Genomic DNA, 19144 nt, shown 5'->3' with positions numbered 1-19144 from the left:
TATGTAGCAGAGGATGGCCATGTTAGGCACCAATAGGAGGAGGAACCCTTGGTCCTGCCAAGGTTGGACGCCCCCGCAGTGTAGGGGAATGTCAGGGCGGTGAGGCAGGAAGGTGGGGTGGTTAGAGAGGGGGAACACCCTTATAGAAGAAGGGGGAGGGGATGAGATAGGGAGCTTATGGCCGGAAAATCGGGAGAGGGAATAACATTTGAAATGTAAATAAAAAATATCCAATAAAAAAGTTGGACTCCAACATTAGATATTTACAAATGTGAGGAGTGCAAAAGCGAGTCATGGGGCCTACAGGAAGAAGTAACAGTATCACTGGAACAGGCTTGGATGCCAGACTTTTGTGAGGCTGTGAGGCTGGAGGACAGATAGGATCGAGAGCATCAGACAGCTTTTCATTTGCTTAACGTTTAATCAATAACATGCCTGTAATCAAGTAACTATTTTTCCTTAAAATTCATTTAAGTTACAGATACCAGTGATAGCTAAATCATGGTTAGGTGGATGAGATTTGGAATCACACAGGAGATACTCAGATATTGCATATCTGTAAAAAGATTTCCAAAGAGGCTGAACTGAGGAGATTTACCAGTGTATCCCATGGGCCGGGCTGGGTAACAAGGAGAAAAGTAGAAAACTGGTCACAGGCAGTGTGACCAAACACCTCATGTTCCTGCTAAGTCACCTGCCCCAACATGACGAGCTCTACCCCCTCACGCTTAACTAGAACAAGCCCCTCCCCTCCTTACGTAGCTTTTAACAAATATTTTGTCCCAGCAGTAAAAAAGGTAGCCAATACAATGGACCAAAGGACAGATTACTTCTTAAAGTGTAGATTTTGTTATGTTTTCATTTTGCAAACAAGTGACTGGGTGATACACAGGTATTGACACTGGGGCTGGAGAGAGTTCAGCAGTTTAGAGCTCATGCTGCTCTTTCAGAGGACGCTACTTGGATCCCTGCACCCAAGTTGGGAAGCTCACAACTGACTATGACTACAGCTCAGGGACTCCATTTCCCTCTTCTAGGCAGCTCCTTGGGCACCCCACAGACGTCATACATTCAACAAAGACACCACACACACACACACACACACACACACACCAAACAAATAAATAAAAATAATTAAAAAAATATTTTCACTGTATTTTTCTCAAAATTTATCTTGTGGTCCAAAGAAGAAAATGTCCATTCCCCTAGACTCCTGTTAAGTCCTTCCTATCCTGAATCCTTCTTTGATACACATATCCATCTTCACACGCATTTGCACAGTGGTACATGACTAGTACAACAGAACTCTGTGTGCACTTCTCCTGTACATCTGAAACAACTCATCAGCCACAGCCGCAGGACTGCAGCAGGCCACAGGCCAGTGACACTGCTGCCAAACCTAGCACTTGTGCAAACACATAGAAGCCCTTGCCTTCTTGAGTCGTCTGGTCCCTCTATTAATATTCTCTGCACTTTGGAATCAATAGGAAAACACTATCTTAAAGTATATTTAAAGAAAAAGGTTCATGCTCACTATTACATACAAAAGTGTAAAACTCAAAAATAGCACACTACATTAACAGAGTAAGCAATTATAACTACTTATCTATACTGTATGACCCCATGGCTAGCTTACAAAAAGATTACCAGGTTTTTAGACTTTTAGAAGGAGCATAAAAAAAAACTGATTGCTAATTTTGACAAATCCAAAAAAGAAAAAAAAAGAAAACTTGAAGACATTACTCTTCCTTCATTGTTTCCTTTTTCTAATAAATTATTTCAAGGGTTCTTTGTGTTCAACTCTTCTTCCCCTTCATAATATCTTAAGTCTGAAAGACACACAAGCAGACAGCATCTACAGTGGATGCACTTCTAATTATGAATAACATTTCCACATTTAATAAGAAATAGACCAAAAAATTATAGTGGACAAGAAAGTCTGCTTTGTTAACAGAAACAAATCTATAAAATTAAAATTACCAAGAGAATGACCAGAAGTGAAATATAAAGTGTGGTACATGTCAACTGACATTGTCCAATATTTTTAACATTTCAAGAAAATCAAATGTCAACAGGAAAAATCAAAATTTAATAAAAAAATTTACATCTTTCTTTCTTAAAGGCCAAAAATTACACTGCAATAATAACAATCTTTTGGTCCATTTTTATAACACAGAAGTGTATTTTTATTTGTATGAAAAGTCTACATAGGTTTAATACTCTACTACAAAGGCAACTGAATGGGTCACATTTATATTCTTATTTCATTAAATGAAAACAGTGGCACCACTCAGGGGTGTGTGGAAGGAGAGGTGCTTCTCAGAAGATGCAACATGGATGTGTGCGGAATGTTACATTTTTTTGATAATGCTGTCCTAAAGAAAACATGTAGTTGTGTGGAGGTTAGAATATGCTTGGCCCAGGGAGGGGCACTATTAGGAGGTGTGGTCTTGTTGGAGGAAGTGTGTCAATGTCGGGGTGGGCTTTGAGGCCCTCCCTCTAGCCACCTGGAAGCCAGTCTTCTCCTGTTTGCCTTCAGATGAAGATGTAGAACTCTGAGCTCCTCCTGCACCATACCTGCCTGGATGCTGCCATGTTCCCTGCCTTGATGATAATGGACTGAAGCCCTGAACCTATAAGCCAGCCTCTATTAAATGTTGTCTTTATAAGACTTGCCTTGGTCATGGTGTCTGCTCACAGCAGTAAAACCCTAAGATAGTTAAGTTACTTAGGATTCTCTGCCACACTTTCCAAGCAACAAAACACACAAACACACACACAAACACACACACACACACACACACACACACACACACACACACACACACACACACACAGAATATATTCATTAAATGGCTTCAAATGCAACTGTGTACTAAAGTCTAAAGCCTGTCATTCTTACCTACCAAACATGTACTCAACCTTAGTGAAAATATTAAGTAAACCAAATACTTATTATTAAAAAGAAAAAAGCTCTAGTATATGCGCCAGCTGCAGAAGAAGATTAACTTCTAAAGACTGCAATCATGATGTTTCGGCATACCTGTGGGCGTCACTTGCCGACAGCAGCAGTGCGTTCTCTTCTCCACAAGAAAGCTGCCATGAGTCACTCAATCTCCGCTCGCCCGGCTCCAGCTCACCCATCACCCAGTCAGGCAGCTTCTCCGGGCTTGAATCTTTTGATTGTGCTGAATTTGGCTCATCAAAATAGATGGACTGGTTTTTAAACATCAGAGAAATCATTCTTACAAAATGTACTGTAAAGAAAACACTTAAAATTTCCATCAATTTTTAAGTTTGACAAAAGCTCTTCAAATATTCAATTAAATTAAATGACAAATATATAAAATTTATCATTCAATACATAATAAATTATGAAATACTAAAATAAGATGGTTAATATAATTATATTTCAGTTATGTTCTACTATAGAAGAAACCTAATGAACAGAAAAATTACCATCAGGTAAATCTGGGATAATTATTTCTTTAAGGAAGTGTTAATAGATTTATAGCAGTGGTTCTCAACCTTCCTGATGCTATGACCCCTTAAAACAGTTCCTCAAGTTGTGATGACCCCAACCATGAAATTATTGTGTTGTCATTTCACAACTATAATTTTTCTACTGTTATAAATCATAATGTAAATATTTTTGGAAACAAGTTTATCAAAAGGGTCATGACCCACAGGTTGAGTACCACTGCTTTATGGTTAAATGGAAAACTTTTACAATTATATCTTACTCTTTTTACTCCTGTAACAATCAATTAATCTGAATATGTGAACATAAACACACACATGCACACACACACACACACACACACACACACACACACACACACACAAAATATCAGTATTTGGAGTGGCCAAAACTAAGATGTGCTAGAAATTAAAATTAAAATCAATTATCCCTCAGTGAGGTGAGAACTACAAGATCAGAGGCATGGGAGTTGGTTCCGACCACACTGCTCCCTCCCTGAGCAGCCAAGGCAAAGCTCCAGGCCTTCTTATTTTCATCTGTAAAATAAAGTCCTTGCCTACAACTCTATGGGATTGATGGTGAATGGAAAAATATGATACAACATACTCATACCTTGCCATGTGATATACTTTGGAAAATATTCCATTTTTAGATACAGGGATAACAGCCCATTAATTTGAATGAACCAGGCTGCATAATATGCTCCTGAAGAAAACTCTGCTTGAATAACAACCAACTACACAGAAATTTTCAAGGGGCTACTCTTCAGAAAATAGTAACACAGGCCCTTATTGTACATAGAATGGAGGATGGTTTCTTCTTTAGTGAAATATGGTTTTCTTGCTTACACACTGCTTCTCTTTCCATTGGTTATCTACAGTAAACCATGGTCTGAAACTGTAAGTGGGAACTTGCACAAGTAAGTTTTCAACTGAGTGCTAGTGTGAGTGGTAATAAACTCTCACAAACCCTGCTCCACTACCTCCAGCAACATCTACTTGCACAAACACACTATTATGCTGGCTAGTTCTGTGCTGACTTGATTCAGGTTAGAGTTAAGTGGGAAGAGAGAACTCACTTTGATACTGGCCCACGGCAATCCTGAAGGACTCTTTCTTGATGGGTGATTGATGTGGAAGGTGCAAGCCCTCTGTAGGAAATACACCCCTATGGTCCTGGGTACTATAATAAAGCAGACTGGGGGCTGGAGAGATGGCTCAGCGGTTAAGAGCACTGGCTGCCCTTCCAGAGGTCCTGAGTTCAATTCCCAGCAAACACAGGGTGGCTCACAACCATCTGTAATGTGTGTGTCTGATGACAGCTACAGTGTACTCATATGTGTAAAATAAAAAATAAAGACAGGGCATCAAGTGAGGGATGGGGCTACCATCCCACAGTCAAAAACTCTGACCCATAATTGTTCCTGTCTGAAAGAACTGCAGGGACAAAACTGGAGAAGAGCCTGAGGAAAAGGAGGTCCAGTGACAGGCCCAAAGTGGGAACCAGCTCAAGGGAAGGTCCCAAGGCCTGACACTATTACTGAAGCTATGGAGTATGCCCAGAAAAGGGGACCTATCGTGACTGCCCTCCGAAACACCCAACAAGCAGTTGAGTCAGATGCAGATATCTGCACCCAACCAATGGACAGAAGCTGCTGACCCCTGTGGTTGAAACAGGGAAAAGCTGGAAGAAGCTATGGAGGAGAATGCCCCTGTAGGAGGACCAGCAGTCTCCATTAGCCTGGACGCCCGAGATCTCCGATACTGGATCACCAACCAGGCAGCACACACAGCTGAGATGAGGCCTCCAACACATACACAGCAGAGGACTTCCAGGTCTGGGTTCAGTCAGAGAAGATGCACCTAACCCTCAAGAGACTGGAGGTCCCAGGGAGTGTGGGCAGGTCTGGTGGGGTGGGAAGTAAAGGGGACATTCTTGTGCAGATGGGGGTGGGGGGTAAGTGCGCGGGGGGGGGGGGGTGTATGGGATGTGAAACAGTCAGAGGGTGGACCAGGAGGAGGATAAAATCTGGAGTGTAAAAAAAAAAGATTAAATAAAATAAAAAATAAAAATAAATCCAAATAAAGCAGACTGAACAAGTCACAAGGAGCAGACCAGTAAGCAGCACACCTCCATTGCTTCTGTATCAGCTCTCCCTCCAGGTTCCTGCCCTGATATTATTCAATGGCAGGCTGTGATGTGAAAAAGTAAGCAAAATACCCCCCCCAAGTTACATACAGGCATAATGTTTTATCACAGCAATAGAAACCCTGACTAAGGCAATACCTACTCATAGCCATTTAGTAGCTGTCTTAGATGTCAGTACAGAACAAATAATTCCATTCTATCTGCTGTTTTGGGAACCTTGAGAGGGTGGGTAAAAGCTTCACGGATATCAGGGAGACTCATGTATTCATTCTAATGTCTAATCAAATACATAGAGTCACTATTTTCCCCACTACTGATAGTCTTGGCATAAGCAAAATGTATGTGACTCCTTTTACAAGAGATAACAGCATTAAAAGTTTTTGCATTCGGCCATCAACAAAAGGAATGATCCTCTGATTGCAGCATGCCATGTTACCAGACTTTCTTTAGGAAACTGCTAAAATGTAGGCAAATTCTATATAATAACTTTGAAGTTCATATATATACGTACATATATATATATGAACTTTATATACGTGTATGTATATATATTCAACTATAGTTAGGCAGATATCATACTCAAAACGCACACAAACAAAGAGGCAAATTTATGTTTACAAGGAGCAAGACAGGGTCAATTCATCAACCAGCTATAAAATAAGTGCCTTGTAACAAAGGAGATAATAATTAAAGCAATACAGAAAACCACTTTTAAATTCTAACTTACTGTTTCAACAAACTAGAAGGAACTTCCAATAGTTATTAAACTGATAATATGTTAAATAACATATTAAAGAATTAATAAGCTATAATTTACTGAAGTATTTAAATTATTGAGTCAAATTTGAAAATTAGTAAGTAATTAAGACCAGCTTTAAAATTTGTTTTTATATAATGGAATATAAATGAATAAAATATAACAGAAGAATGTTTCTAGTAAAATGGGAAAAAATGAATGAGAAGAAAAGCCTTAACTTACAAACGATGCAGCACACATAACTCACTATCACTTCCATTCCCAAAGAGATAATAAATCACACCCACTTTTAAAGACATGAAAACGACTGTCGACGGTGCCTACCATGTATGATGGTAAGACTTTCAGTGTCCCTGGCTCAGGGCGGTGTGTGAAAGGGCCTTCAAGGACCCCTCGCCTAAGCATATGCAGTAGCAGCTTTGCATACAGGTTTCGATTCTTCCTGCCCATGAGTCCTGCTCCTGTTCCTGAGGGCTCACACAGCTTTCTGATCCAAAGAGCACACCTCTGCCGTTCTGTAAGTACATAAGAACTATGTGAAACCCAATGTTTCAGTCATAATGCATAAATTACAAAGGCATATATAAGCGCCTACTGTAATCTAGAGCAGGATCAGCCAACTTCAGTAAAGGGCCCAACTTTAACCTTTCAAGGCCATGTGATTTCTAGCTTAGCTTACTCTAGCCGTCTTACCAAGAAAGCATTAATAAACCATGTACAAGCAAATGGCTACATTTTAATAAAACTTTACAACAACAAATGGGTGTGGGCTGGAAAACAGACTATACTGCCAGTCTAGAGTTTACCTTCATTATTATTGCAGTTAGGCAACGCAAATGTGGATACATATTTTAATAAAAATAAGACTCCTATAATCTATCTTTGAAAGTTAAGAAAAATCTTTGAATACTATCAAACATGCTTTTAGGTAAAAATTTGTTGTAATTTTATATCAATAAAATTACTTTTGACACAGTGAAAAAGCCATTCCTACCTCCTAACTATATAAACACAGAGAAATAAAGCACAGTCTCTGACTGCTAAGCAGTACACATCATCTCCAAAATTAAATCCAAACATTTTATCTATTAAAGCCAATAATTTCAAGGGATTTGAGGCTGATTTAAGGCTTTCTTTTACTATCTCTAAAATAATTGAGTACTATTTATGTGTAATTTCATGAAATAATTATCCTTTTAAAAAAATCTACCTAAAACTGTAGCAGTTTAATCCACATATAATGACCCACGGAGTGTATTATCTTGCTGTAACACAGGATTTGTTAAGTCTCATGAACACTACTCTGATATTTTTGTCAGTCTAACTCAACTTGTGGATTACATATATTATACAAATCACTAATCTTTTGGCTTATAAAGGTCACGTTCATTTATTATTTTGTCTAAAAAGAAAAACCACTAAGGCTGGATTTACCACTTTGTAATCTCACCACAGGTATAAGAGGTAGGTCTTTTATTAAAAGTATATATTTTTGCTTTGAAAATTATATGACCACCAAACAAACTTTATGAATACCCAGTGTACTTTATACAAAAAGAAAATACAGAACTGGAACTGATAAGCTTGAGCGAGTAGTTGAAAACTGTGTTTTCTTCATGTCTTACACCAAACTGACGTCTTCATTATATTTGGTGCACACACTACGGCACGACTTGACTCATGGAGAGCTTGACTCTCTATTAAAATGGAAGACAGGCCCACTGTCAGATCTAGCTATAAGATGAGATGCACTGGGACAAATTTCTAGTTCTCAAAAAGGATATGAACTCCTACATGTTCATTATGAAGTAGTAAAAGAGGGTCATGAATGTTACATAGAGACGATGTGTTTGAACCTAAGGATATATTTAAGCAATTCTACATACCTAAAATCTATTTTTAAAAGAAGACAAAATATGAGAATGGTTTGATTTGAGATACATTTATAATAGGAAATTCTAGTATAAAATTTCTTAACTGGCAGATGCAAGACCAAAAAGAAGTAAAATGTAGTAATTATAAAGTTATGGAATCAAAGTAGATGTCCATCTGTGAGGAAATGAATAAAAAATGTTATGTTTATACAGTATGATTTTACTCAGATATAAAAAAAATCATGGTATCTATAGGAAAATGAAATGAACTACAGATTATTATGTTAAGCAAAACAAACCAGATTCAGAAAGACAAATATCACATATTTTATCTCATACACAAAATCTAGACTTAAAAGAAGAGGCCATGGAACTGAGAAGGGATAAGGAAAAGCATTAGTAGGGAGGGAGGCAAGAAAGAATAATAAAGGGAACAGCCCGAGCAAATACAGTGTTCATAACAGGTACGAAAATGTCATCATGAAACCATTATTTTGTACAACTGATATGTGATAATTTTTAAAAGGTAGTGACTATCAGAAGAGGATATAACACAGATGTGTCATTACACACTATCTGAAGTCATCTTGGTCAGCCCATGTGAAGGGACTTGAAGCTGTGATATGAGAGAACAACAGAAAAAAGGGAAGGCTAAGGACCAGCAAGGGAGGAAAAGAAGCAGAAGGCAGTTAAAGGGAAGGCCAGAGAAGGCTGCAGGCTCCAGAACACTGACTGAGCAGACTGTATCATTTCTATGTCACACTGTCTCTCAATGCAGCCCCTTGTGCTGTCTATAGTATTAAGTTAGCACCTCACTTTGGATATAAGTCTACTTAGAGATCTCGTGGAAATGAGAACTTGGAAGCCATAGCTTCTTAGCCCCACTCCACACTCCCTACTCAATGTCTACCAAACCTGAATTTCCCTCACAGTCAGTATGACCCCACAGCTTAGAGATGACCTTAAACCCCTAAATTCTATTAAACTACCCGTTGATGCTTTAAATATCTGTGAATCACTATTATGTAACAAGGATTCTCATCCAAAACTAGAGATAATAGGACAGAAATGAGAAGTAGGACCACAACAAAAATCATTTGTAGTTGATCGTACAGGTTAATCAGAGGTCAACAGTGTCGTCATGAAATGCGTGACATTACAAGGGAGGAGGAGAAGGAAGACAGTGAAGAGACAGAAGTCCCTAACTTTACGATCCCGTGCTTTACCTCAGGAGACATGGCGCTGCATCACAACAGAGTAAAGCCAACGTTTAGAGGACACTGCACTCAAGTTTTCTTTATGCTGGGACAGCTCAAAGTAAACAATCCTACAGCCGTGGTAAAAACTAGAATTCAGGCAAGTTTAGTTCCATTTTGACAGCTCACTTGTGTAACAGTTAATCTCGATTGGAGATACTGAGATTCACCATGGAAACACATTCCTGGATGAGTTTATGAGGGTGTTTCCAGAAAGATATAACTGAGGAAGACCCGTGCTATGGGAGGGCAGCACTACTCCAAGGGCTGGAGGACCCTAACAGGATAAAAGGGAAGGCAGGCTGAAGGGGTAGCCACTGCTCTCTTCCACCTGCCTGTGGAGTCAGTGTGACCAGTTGACTCAAGCCTCTGCCACCATGCCCTCCTACCCTGACAAGCCCTACTCTCAGACTGTGAGCCACGAGTTTCTTAAGTTGCATCTGACAGATATTTTGTCATAGCAAAGATAAAATAATTATTAGCTAATATAACAGGTCAGATTAAATAATATTATTTTTAATTTGAATCTAACTTCAGCTAGATAAGCTGGCCCATGCATATAATCCAAGCACTAGGAAAGTTGAGGTAGTTAGATTGCCATATATTGGAGAATATCCTGGGCTACATAGTGAACACCAGTCCAGCCAGAGCTACATAGCAAGAATATCTCAAAAAGAAGTCAAAGTCTAGTTTCAAATAAATTTCAAACAAAACAATCTTACCTGACCTGTGGGGTAATTTTAGAACAAAGGGTTTCATATCTACCACGAAGTGATCAAATTCTGCATCTAGCTTCTCCCATTTTTCTTCTTCACTTCCCATTTCCATACTCCTATCTGTGAAAGAATTAAAATTAAGCATTAAGCATCTGTGGGAGGTAAGCCATGAAACTGTGATTAAAATACATTAAAGAAAACGTGTCAGTTAAACACCAGTCCTCCTTAAATTGACTGCTATACTCAGGGAATTCCAATCAAAACTCAGGCACATTGGCTATAAATACAGACATGCTAATTCTAAAATGTACGAAAACGTGATAGAATCAGCATAGCAGCAACAATTTTGAAGAGGCGAAAAGTTGGAGGGTTCAGATCACCTATTGTAGAATGTGCTGCAGACTCAAGACCAAACAGACCAGGAAAACAGGACAGGGAGCACAAAGTGAACCAATACAAATCTGGACCTCTGATTTTAAACAAAGGCATACTCAAAGAGAAATGACAATTTTTATAACAATGCTATAACAATAATGCTATACTATATATGTAAATTAACTCCAAATTAATAGTGGACCTAAGTGTAAACTGTAAAAAATGAAAATAAAAAAAATCCCCGTGACGTTACTAAGGCAAAAATAGAATTATCTACAAAATAAAAAACTGTAACACAATATTGGACGTCGTACCACACACACCACACACCAAAAAGGAAAAAAAAAAGTCCTGCAGACTTTGATCTGTGAAGACTCTATTAAGATACTGCGAAAATAAACTAGAGACCAGGGGGAAATGCTTGCAAGTCCTGAAATCATAAACAACTTCAATCAGAGGACATGTGCGGCTGCAGGAGTGTGCAGAGCTGTGAGTGCTGTGTGCTGTGAGGTCCTGGGCTCAACACCCAGCACAGAACGAAATTCCAACTAATAAGGAAACTGAGTAACTCTCACCATTTAGCCATAAGAATGAGAATATGCAATAAAAATGCTGCAAGGGTCATCTCTCTGACAACAATCGGTTGTATATTTCAAAAGAGAGTAAAGAGGGAGAAATCAATAAATCTGAAGTGATGGTTATACCAACTACTGGGTCACTGCAGATTGTATACACGACTTCAAATACAGTACTGAACCCTCCAAGCATGTCCAACTTCTAGGTGTCAGTTCACGTTATTTCTTCAACATTGATCCCTTCACCAGAGAAATATAAACAATGACAATTATGCACATGAAAATATGTTCAACCAAAACCATACTGCAATACCCCAACACCACAGGAGGACAGCCAGAATGCAGGCGAGCGATGCAAAGTGCTGGTGAGGATGGAGAACACAGAACGCTTGTGTATTGCTGGCCAGAGAGTGAAATGACAGGGACATTCTGGAATAACTTGCCAGTATCCTTCAAAGCTAGTCCTGCACTTACCATACAACCAAAGAAATCTCAAGTAAAATGCAAAATCTATATTGACACAAAGAATGCAGATGTGGTACTTAGAGTAGCTTTTTAGAAAAATCAACCATGGAAATAGCCAACAAATTGTAGTGTAATCATGGATACTAACATGGCAACCAAGAATGAACCAACATAAATAAACGACTCCAGGGGAAGGAAACGGCTGTGTGCTAAGTCCGCTGCTATGGAGTCCTAGAAAGGAAAAAACTTCAATAGTGAGAAGAGTCAATGGTTCATAGAGGTCATTAGTGAAGGACAGTCTGAATAGAGAGAAACAAGTGTCAGAAAGAAAAAAACCCACTAGGGGTGCTTAACCAACAGTTCTGTATATGAATTGCAGAAGAGACTGAGAAATCTGAACTACGAAAATTCAGTGAACTGTATATACCAAAATCTTAAAATTCTGTAATTCCCCTTAAACTTCTAAAAATATTCTTTGTATATATTAAATATATAATTGAGGTAAAACTGACAACAGCAGAAACAAAATATCTTATATTAAAATATGTCCAGAAGATGTCGAGATGGCTCAGTTACTAAAGAGCTTATTGCTCTATAAGTATGGGGACCTGAGTCTGGATCACTCACATAAAGTTTCCAGGCACAGTCACAGGTGCCTGTAATCCTCCTGCAATGGAGGCAGAGCCTGGTGGGTTCCTGGAACTCACAGGTCACCCAGTATACCTACCCAACAGATGAGCACCAGGTTCAGGGAAGTCTCTGTCTCAAAAGATACGGTAAAAAGAGGATGAAATGGTCTACACACACCCACACTCAGACACACTCACACACACTCAGACTCAGACACACTCAGACACACACACACTCAGACACACACACTCACACACACACACACATCCAACCCTTACCTGCCACACAAGCATGTAATGCCATAACTCAGAATACTCAATGCCTGCCTGGGTTACAGTGTGGCCTCAAGGCAAGCTTGGAAATTTTATACAGACTTTTGTCTCCAGATAACAGGTAAAAGGTATAGAGAACACAGTACTTGTCTAGCATATCTGAAACCTAGGTTCAATCTACAAAATCTAAAAAAAATTAAAGTGTGTATATGTGTGTGTGCGCGCATGCAGGCGTGTATGCATGCATGTACATGTTCATGTGCATCAGTTCAAACCACAAAACTGAAGAAAAAGGAAAAAAAGAAAAATGCATCCATAATCAATATGTCCACTTAAAGGCTATATTTACATAATATATAACAAGGCTATATTTACATAATATATAACAACCAATTTGTCACATATTTAATTTATAAACTATAGGCTGGGGGGGGTCTATTCTGCCTTAAAAGCCATCTTGTTCCACAGCTTAACTATTCCCTACAAAAGGACCATCTGTCCTGCCTTTCAGATTCACCTCATTTCCTTCACAGCCATGAGTGGGAACTATGGTCTCACTACTGCACATACATATGTGTTTTATTTTCTCCACCCAATACTACCTAGAAGGGAAAACACTGGCTGAGATCCCTGCCTCCACCTCCCAACTAGTGTTCCTCCAACTTCAGCCCCCAAAGTCACCCTCTTTGGGACCTCCGATCTCCTGGCTACATCTCTTGCTTTCCAGTCCCATTACAAACACTCCATCTGCTATCAGCACCCCAAGTGCTCACTTGCGCCTCCCTCCTTTCTGTTCCTCAGTCTCCCACCTCCACCTTGGAGCGCTTCTTCCCACTTGGCCATACTGCAAGCCCTTGATTCCCCAGCTGTATCTCCCTATCCAAGGAGCAACCAAAGAAGGATGGCAGTGCCTTGGAGTTAGGTAGCTCTCATCCACGCTAATGGGAACTTTGAAGAGTTTGCTTTTCCTCAGTCCACAAAGCAACTTTTAAAACTTAATATACATATTAATGAAATGCAACTCTTCTCTCAGTTGAAGGGGAAAAAACTTAGTTAATAAAAAATAGATGGTAAGAGCCCTAGTAAACCGGTTCTCCTCTCAGCTCAGCCCTCTCTGAAAGGACACATCCTTACCGAAGTGCCTTGCCTCCATTCCCACAGCCCAGGCTGCAACACCTCCTCCTCCTCCCATTTATCAGCAGTTATCTCCTCTCCCTAGTTCCCATCCTTCCTCACCGGCTCCTTCCCTCGGTGCCCTCCCAGCCTAGCCTCCCTTTCCAGTCGGCTGGTGCTGCTCCAGCTCCGTCCTCCCTTCAGCTCTATCATGTACTGAAGGCTCTCAGGGTTCCCCATGATCCACTACTCTTACACTCAAACAGCTGTCTTCTGTCTGTCAGACACTTCTGCAGCACCTCGCCCTCCTTAGAACTCACCACTCCTAGAAATGCATCTTTGACTTCAATGGCTCCCTCCCTCCTGCACTGCATTTCTTGGCTGTTTCTCAATGGCTCCTTTCTCCAGGCAACACTAAGTCCAGATTCTGCCTTGGCCTTTCCTCAGTCTCCTTTTATTCTGACTTTCCCCCTTCTCGATGGGCAATCACAATCAGTCCTAGAACTACACGTTGTTTCCTTGGGTCATTCACCCTTAAATTGTATTGCTAACTCTACTCTCTCCTTGAAATTCCAACTCATATTTACAACAGCTTCCTGGACCTATTCCACAATGTCCTGTTTGCTATGAAGTCGTAAATCCCAAAGAAAACTCTACAATTTTCCCATATGCCTGGTGGTATCATCTATTTCACCTTCCTTCCTTCCATGTCAAGGTTTCCACTATCTAAACTCTCCATAAAACAACTAAGTTTAGGGACAAAACACCCAGAGATCCAGCTTCTCTATTCTCATTATACTCAGAAAACCCTGAACACCACTAACTAGTACACTACAATGACCCCATGACCTGCCTTCCAACGAGCCTTGTCTCTACCTCAGAAAAAAGTGAAGCTTATCATAACTATTTCAAAATCTCTCTACTGCCTACTACAAGATATTTTCCAAGCTCTATGTTAGCTGTGCAGATGTCTTCCCACTTAAGCCTACCTCTTACCACTCTGCCTGTCTAAACAAACCCACCAATGGACACTTTAACTCCCCAGTGTCACCACCGTTTTCTACCCATTCTTCAAACACTGACCTGGTTCTGCTCCTGATGCGAGGGTCTTTACAGACCTGCGTCAGATAAATGCAGCTCCCATGTCATTGCTGAGTGTACTAGTCCTACTTACCTCAGCACGCTGTTGCTCTCTTCTACTGTAAAAGGCATACATTTGTGTCACTACATTTACTATAAATCTGTCCATCATTTACATATTTTCTACATCTGGGGGAGACTCTTGGAAAGCAGGGGTCGTAACTTCACCTTAGTAAGCACCTCAAATGTTATCAAGTACATTAGGGCCAAAGAATTGATTGCTGCATAAACAGATCAATGTTCAACTTGCCTATGACTAATTGCCTTTTTGACAAATTGTTTGGGGGTCATACAAGTTTATGTGGGTGTACACAGTGATGTGGAATCTTGCATGTGATCCTTGATCACAATCCACATTAATTTTTGAGACAGGGCCTCTCACTAAACCTGGAGATCATTAATTCAGCTAAGCTGTCTGGCCATTGAGAACCAGAAATCTACCTGTGACCAGCATTACAGATCCACACCACCACATCTGGCTTTTACTCCAGTGCTGGGGATCCAAACTCAAGTCCTCATGCTTGAACAGCAGGCACTTTGCAGAGGATGTCATTTCCCCAGCCCCAAATGATTGGGTTTTAATGCTTCCATTCCGAACACCCAATAGTTCTTACAGGAATATTACATGTTCCCAATCCCACTTGCCAAAAATGGCCATCCTACTTTCTGTGTATCAGAAGAAGGAATGTTTTTCAATTTTAAGACATGGCTAGAGGGCTGGAGAGAAGACTCAGAGGTTAAGAGCACTGACTGCTCTTCCAGAGGTCCTGAGTTCAAATCCCAGCAACCACATGGTGGCTCACAACCATCTGTAAAGAGATCTGATGCCCTCTTCCGGTGTGTCTGAAGACAGCTACAGTGTACTCATACACAAAAGATAGATCTTTTTTTAAAAAAGGATATGGTAAAACTAAACTTTATTCAGGGGAGGCAGCTCTGTGGCAGAGTACTTACGCATAAATGAGACCCTGGTCTCAATTCTCAGTACTGCATAAATAATGAAATTAATTAATGAACTAATTTTTTTAAACTAAATAAATCAAGTAACTTGATTTAGATTTTATGACTAGTTGACTGGTTTGGAGGCATTGTGTTTGGTTTGTCTCATTTTAAATTCCTACAATATATTTGGTTATGTACTTGGTAAAAGTACAGTATAATATTATATAAAACACAGTACGCCAGCATACTAGGTATTAGAAAGTAAAGTTGAAAACAACTATTCAAATGGATAAGTAAACCAATGGAAACTGCTAGATCCAAAGCTTTAAGCACAGCTCTGCCCTAGATGTGCCTCCAGCTTCTACACCACGTCCATGTACTCAAATTCCTGCCTAAGCCTGTTGTTTGCTGTGGCCAAAGCAAAAAGATTGCTCATAATCACTAATTCTCAATAAATCCTTTGACCTTTGTGGAAATGTTAGTGTTTGATATAAGAGGAGACTAAAATTCAGCAGTTAAGTGACTCCCAAAACCGTAATTGCGCAAATCCCAGATTAAACTTCGGAAATCCCTAGCTCTTACGGCCATTATATCTGACCACTTAGCCATTTACATGAAAATCAGCAATATCTCCAACATAAAAAAAAGTAATTTGAATAGCAGACAGACTACTGGCATTGCTATCAGGATATGTAATAATTAAATCAAGTACTCAAAGAACATCACGAAAAACAAAAGCTGAGGAGAGACAGTTCAGTCAGGAAAGTGCTTACTAAAGGAGGAATGAACTTCTTTAGTAACCACCTAGGAAGCTTGGCCTAGTGAGGCACCAGAGAGGCAGACAGGTGGCTCCCTAGAGCTCACTGGCCAGCCTGCTAAGCCTAATGGGGAGCCCAGGTCCAAAGTGGGACAGTTCCTGAGAATATCTAAGGTCAAGTTTGACCCCTGGTCTTCAAATCTGTGTGCATGCCCATACCCACGCAAAAATAAGGCCGAAGTGATACCTGGTGAAGAAAAAAACCTGCTTTCCCTTGCCCCTAATCATTCTCCAACAACAAAAAAATATAAATTAACATTTCAATTTTGAAGGAATTCCTGCTACATAAATTATGTGCACATAAATTATGTCTTGCTATTGAAAAGGTTTTTATGCTATCCATCAGAACTTTAAATTTAAGGTATTAAAATGGAAAAATAAGGTCCAGGCATTGTGGCATATACCTTTGATTCCAGCGCTTGGGAGGCAGAAGCAGGCATATCTGTGAATTCAAGGCCAGCCTGGTCTACATTATGTGAATTCCAGCATAGCCAGAGCTATGGAGAAAGACCATGTCTCAAAAAGTTTTAAAAAAAAAAATACAAAACTGAAAAATAAGCAAAGCTCTATTTCTGGTTTAGGATTAAATTACTCACAGTATGCCTTTCACTGACATCAACTACAATGTGACTCCTATATATACAAAAGAAATAAAAAGGAATTCCTCAGAAGGAATAAAAGAGTTGGGTGGCTCTTCTTGTATATATATTCTGTATTTATACTGTATTTAACTCATCAGTCTCGCCTTTTTAAAAAACTCTGTTTCTTTGTGGACAGCTCTGAAATGGGCTAAGACCTTCTTAGGGTGCTCAGCTGCCACAGAAGTCAGCAAAACACCAGCAAACCACCAATATTAACAGCCTTCAAAATGAGACCCAACTAAGCCAAGAACACAGTTCATCCGCATAGCATGCGCCTTGCCAAGCACAATATATTCCTGGAAGTTTTGTAAAATGCTTTTTGTTCCAACAAATTACATTTTAAGTATATTGTGCAGAGTAATACAGAAGCCTTGAAATGTCCACAAATCGACAAGGGTTACCCAGGCACTATTTTTGCGGGTTACACATTTGGTTTTGTTGTTGTTGTTGTTGTTGTTGTTTGGTTTTTTTTGACAGGAGCCTTCCCAGAAGACACCGGGTGCAGCTATGGGTGTCATAGCCGTATCCCGGCGAGCCCTCCAATGCACCTAACTTGATAGGAACAATTTTCGTTGTCCTTAACAGGCTTGAAGCTGGGACTTAACCGCGTGAAGGACCTGACCCAAATCCGGTAGGCAATCAGCTGGACCTGAACACAGAAAAAATTATCCTCCTCTCTGCTTTGCTCGGCACTGGGGAGGTGGTCACTGTGTAATGGGGTTCGCTGGCATTTTGCTTGCCTTTTCGATCTTACCTTCATTTATCTTTAAATAGTAAAGACAAGTCATAAAAACATCAGCACACTGATGGAGGTGTGGGGGGCAGGGTGCTCAGGAGGCAGAGGCAGGGGAATCTCTGTGAATTCCAGGCCAGTCAGGTCTACACAGTAAGACCCTGTCTCGAACACAAAAGAAAGGTCAGCTGTCCTAGTGACTTGTTCTCTGGATCACTACAAACACTGTATGTCTCCCCAAAGGGCCAGGACTCAGGGCTGGGTCCTTGCAAGCTCACTGTTCATCAGGACTTTCTCGGAGCCGGCCTGCAGTCTGATTCTCCTCCTCTGACTGGTCTGAGGGGACTTAAGAACTGCAGGGTCCGGTTCCCGGAGGTCACTTCCTCCGCCGGTGTGGGCACTGGGAGCGGCGCCGGCGTGGCCCACCCAGGCCCCGGCCGCTCTCCTACCTGCTCCAGGACACAGATCTCTTCTCACAACCGCAAGCCCCTACCTCAGGGCTCTGGGCTCTGCCATGCCGCCCGCCCAAACTTTTCTGAGAACTTTGCCTGGCCATCGTTCGGCTGCTGACCCCGCCGGGGCGCGCGCCACACAGGCCGCAAGCGCGGGTCCCGGGCCTGCGGGTGACACCCCTCCCCGGGCCAACCCGCACGCGAGGGGGCTCCATCCCGCGCAAAATTCCACTCAGAACCTGGCGGTAGGAGGGGAGAGGGAATTACTGATGGAAGGAACAAGAGAGAGAGAGAACCTGGCGCCACAACAAGCAAGCGGTCCACTCGGCCGCCGACGCCCCGCCGCCACAGCCGAACGGTTTCAAATCCTTGCGGGCCGTCCAGCAAACCAGGGGCGGAACTATCAAGCTTGCCTGTCCCGCCCCCTCGAGCTGCGGCTGGCATTCAACTCTGTTGCCATGGCGACGCCCCGGGGTACGTCTATCACGGCCCCGCAAGTCCGAGGGGGCGGGAATTTCCGCCCTTCCGGCAGTTGGCATGCCAGGGTCGGAGACTTCCCCCCTCGCTATTCCCCACCCTCCGGGAAATGGCCCGGGCAAGCAGCTCCGTTGCTATGGTAACTGTCTAGCCCAGTGCGCAGGCGCCCAGCGCGTGATTTAGCCTACCCTGCGGGTAACGGTTGGTTTCCAGGCTTAATCTTCTGTGATCCCTGGACTACACAGCGGACGCTGCAGTTTCCCGGCTTCTTACTCAGTAG

At 41.2% G+C, this 19144-nt stretch overlaps 1 protein-coding gene across 5 annotated transcripts in view; it reads right to left on the bottom strand.

Moving 5' to 3' along the window:
* The window catches only part of Cep112 (centrosomal protein 112), a 467011-nt gene extending 448167 nt beyond the window's left edge, over positions 1-18844 (bottom strand). For 4 of the 5 annotated variants that reach the window (XM_087570857.1, XM_087570858.1, XM_087570859.1 and 1 more), the window contains exons 1-4: positions 18684-18769; positions 10239-10352; positions 6711-6901; positions 3044-3216 (exon numbers count right to left, since the gene is read on the bottom strand). In XM_087570857.1, coding sequence (XP_087426983.1) covers positions 3044-3216; positions 6711-6901; positions 10239-10344 — 470 coding nt within the window. In that variant the 5' untranslated portion in view covers positions 10345-10352; positions 18684-18769. Of the gene's footprint in view, positions 1-3043; positions 3217-6710; positions 6902-10238; positions 10353-18683 lie in introns of all 5 variants that reach the window. The other variant, NM_001105849.1, reaches the window with a different exon arrangement.
* Positions 18845-19144: the final 300 nt, after the last annotated feature.

This window comes from Rattus norvegicus, chromosome 10, assembly GCF_021556685.1.
Source record: "Rattus norvegicus strain SHRSP/BbbUtx chromosome 10, alternate assembly SHRSP_T2T, whole genome shotgun sequence".
NCBI lineage: Eukaryota > Metazoa > Chordata > Mammalia > Rodentia > Muridae > Rattus > Rattus norvegicus.
The sequence above is the reverse complement of the archived record's forward strand: the minus strand, read 5'-3'. Positions and strand labels throughout refer to the sequence as shown.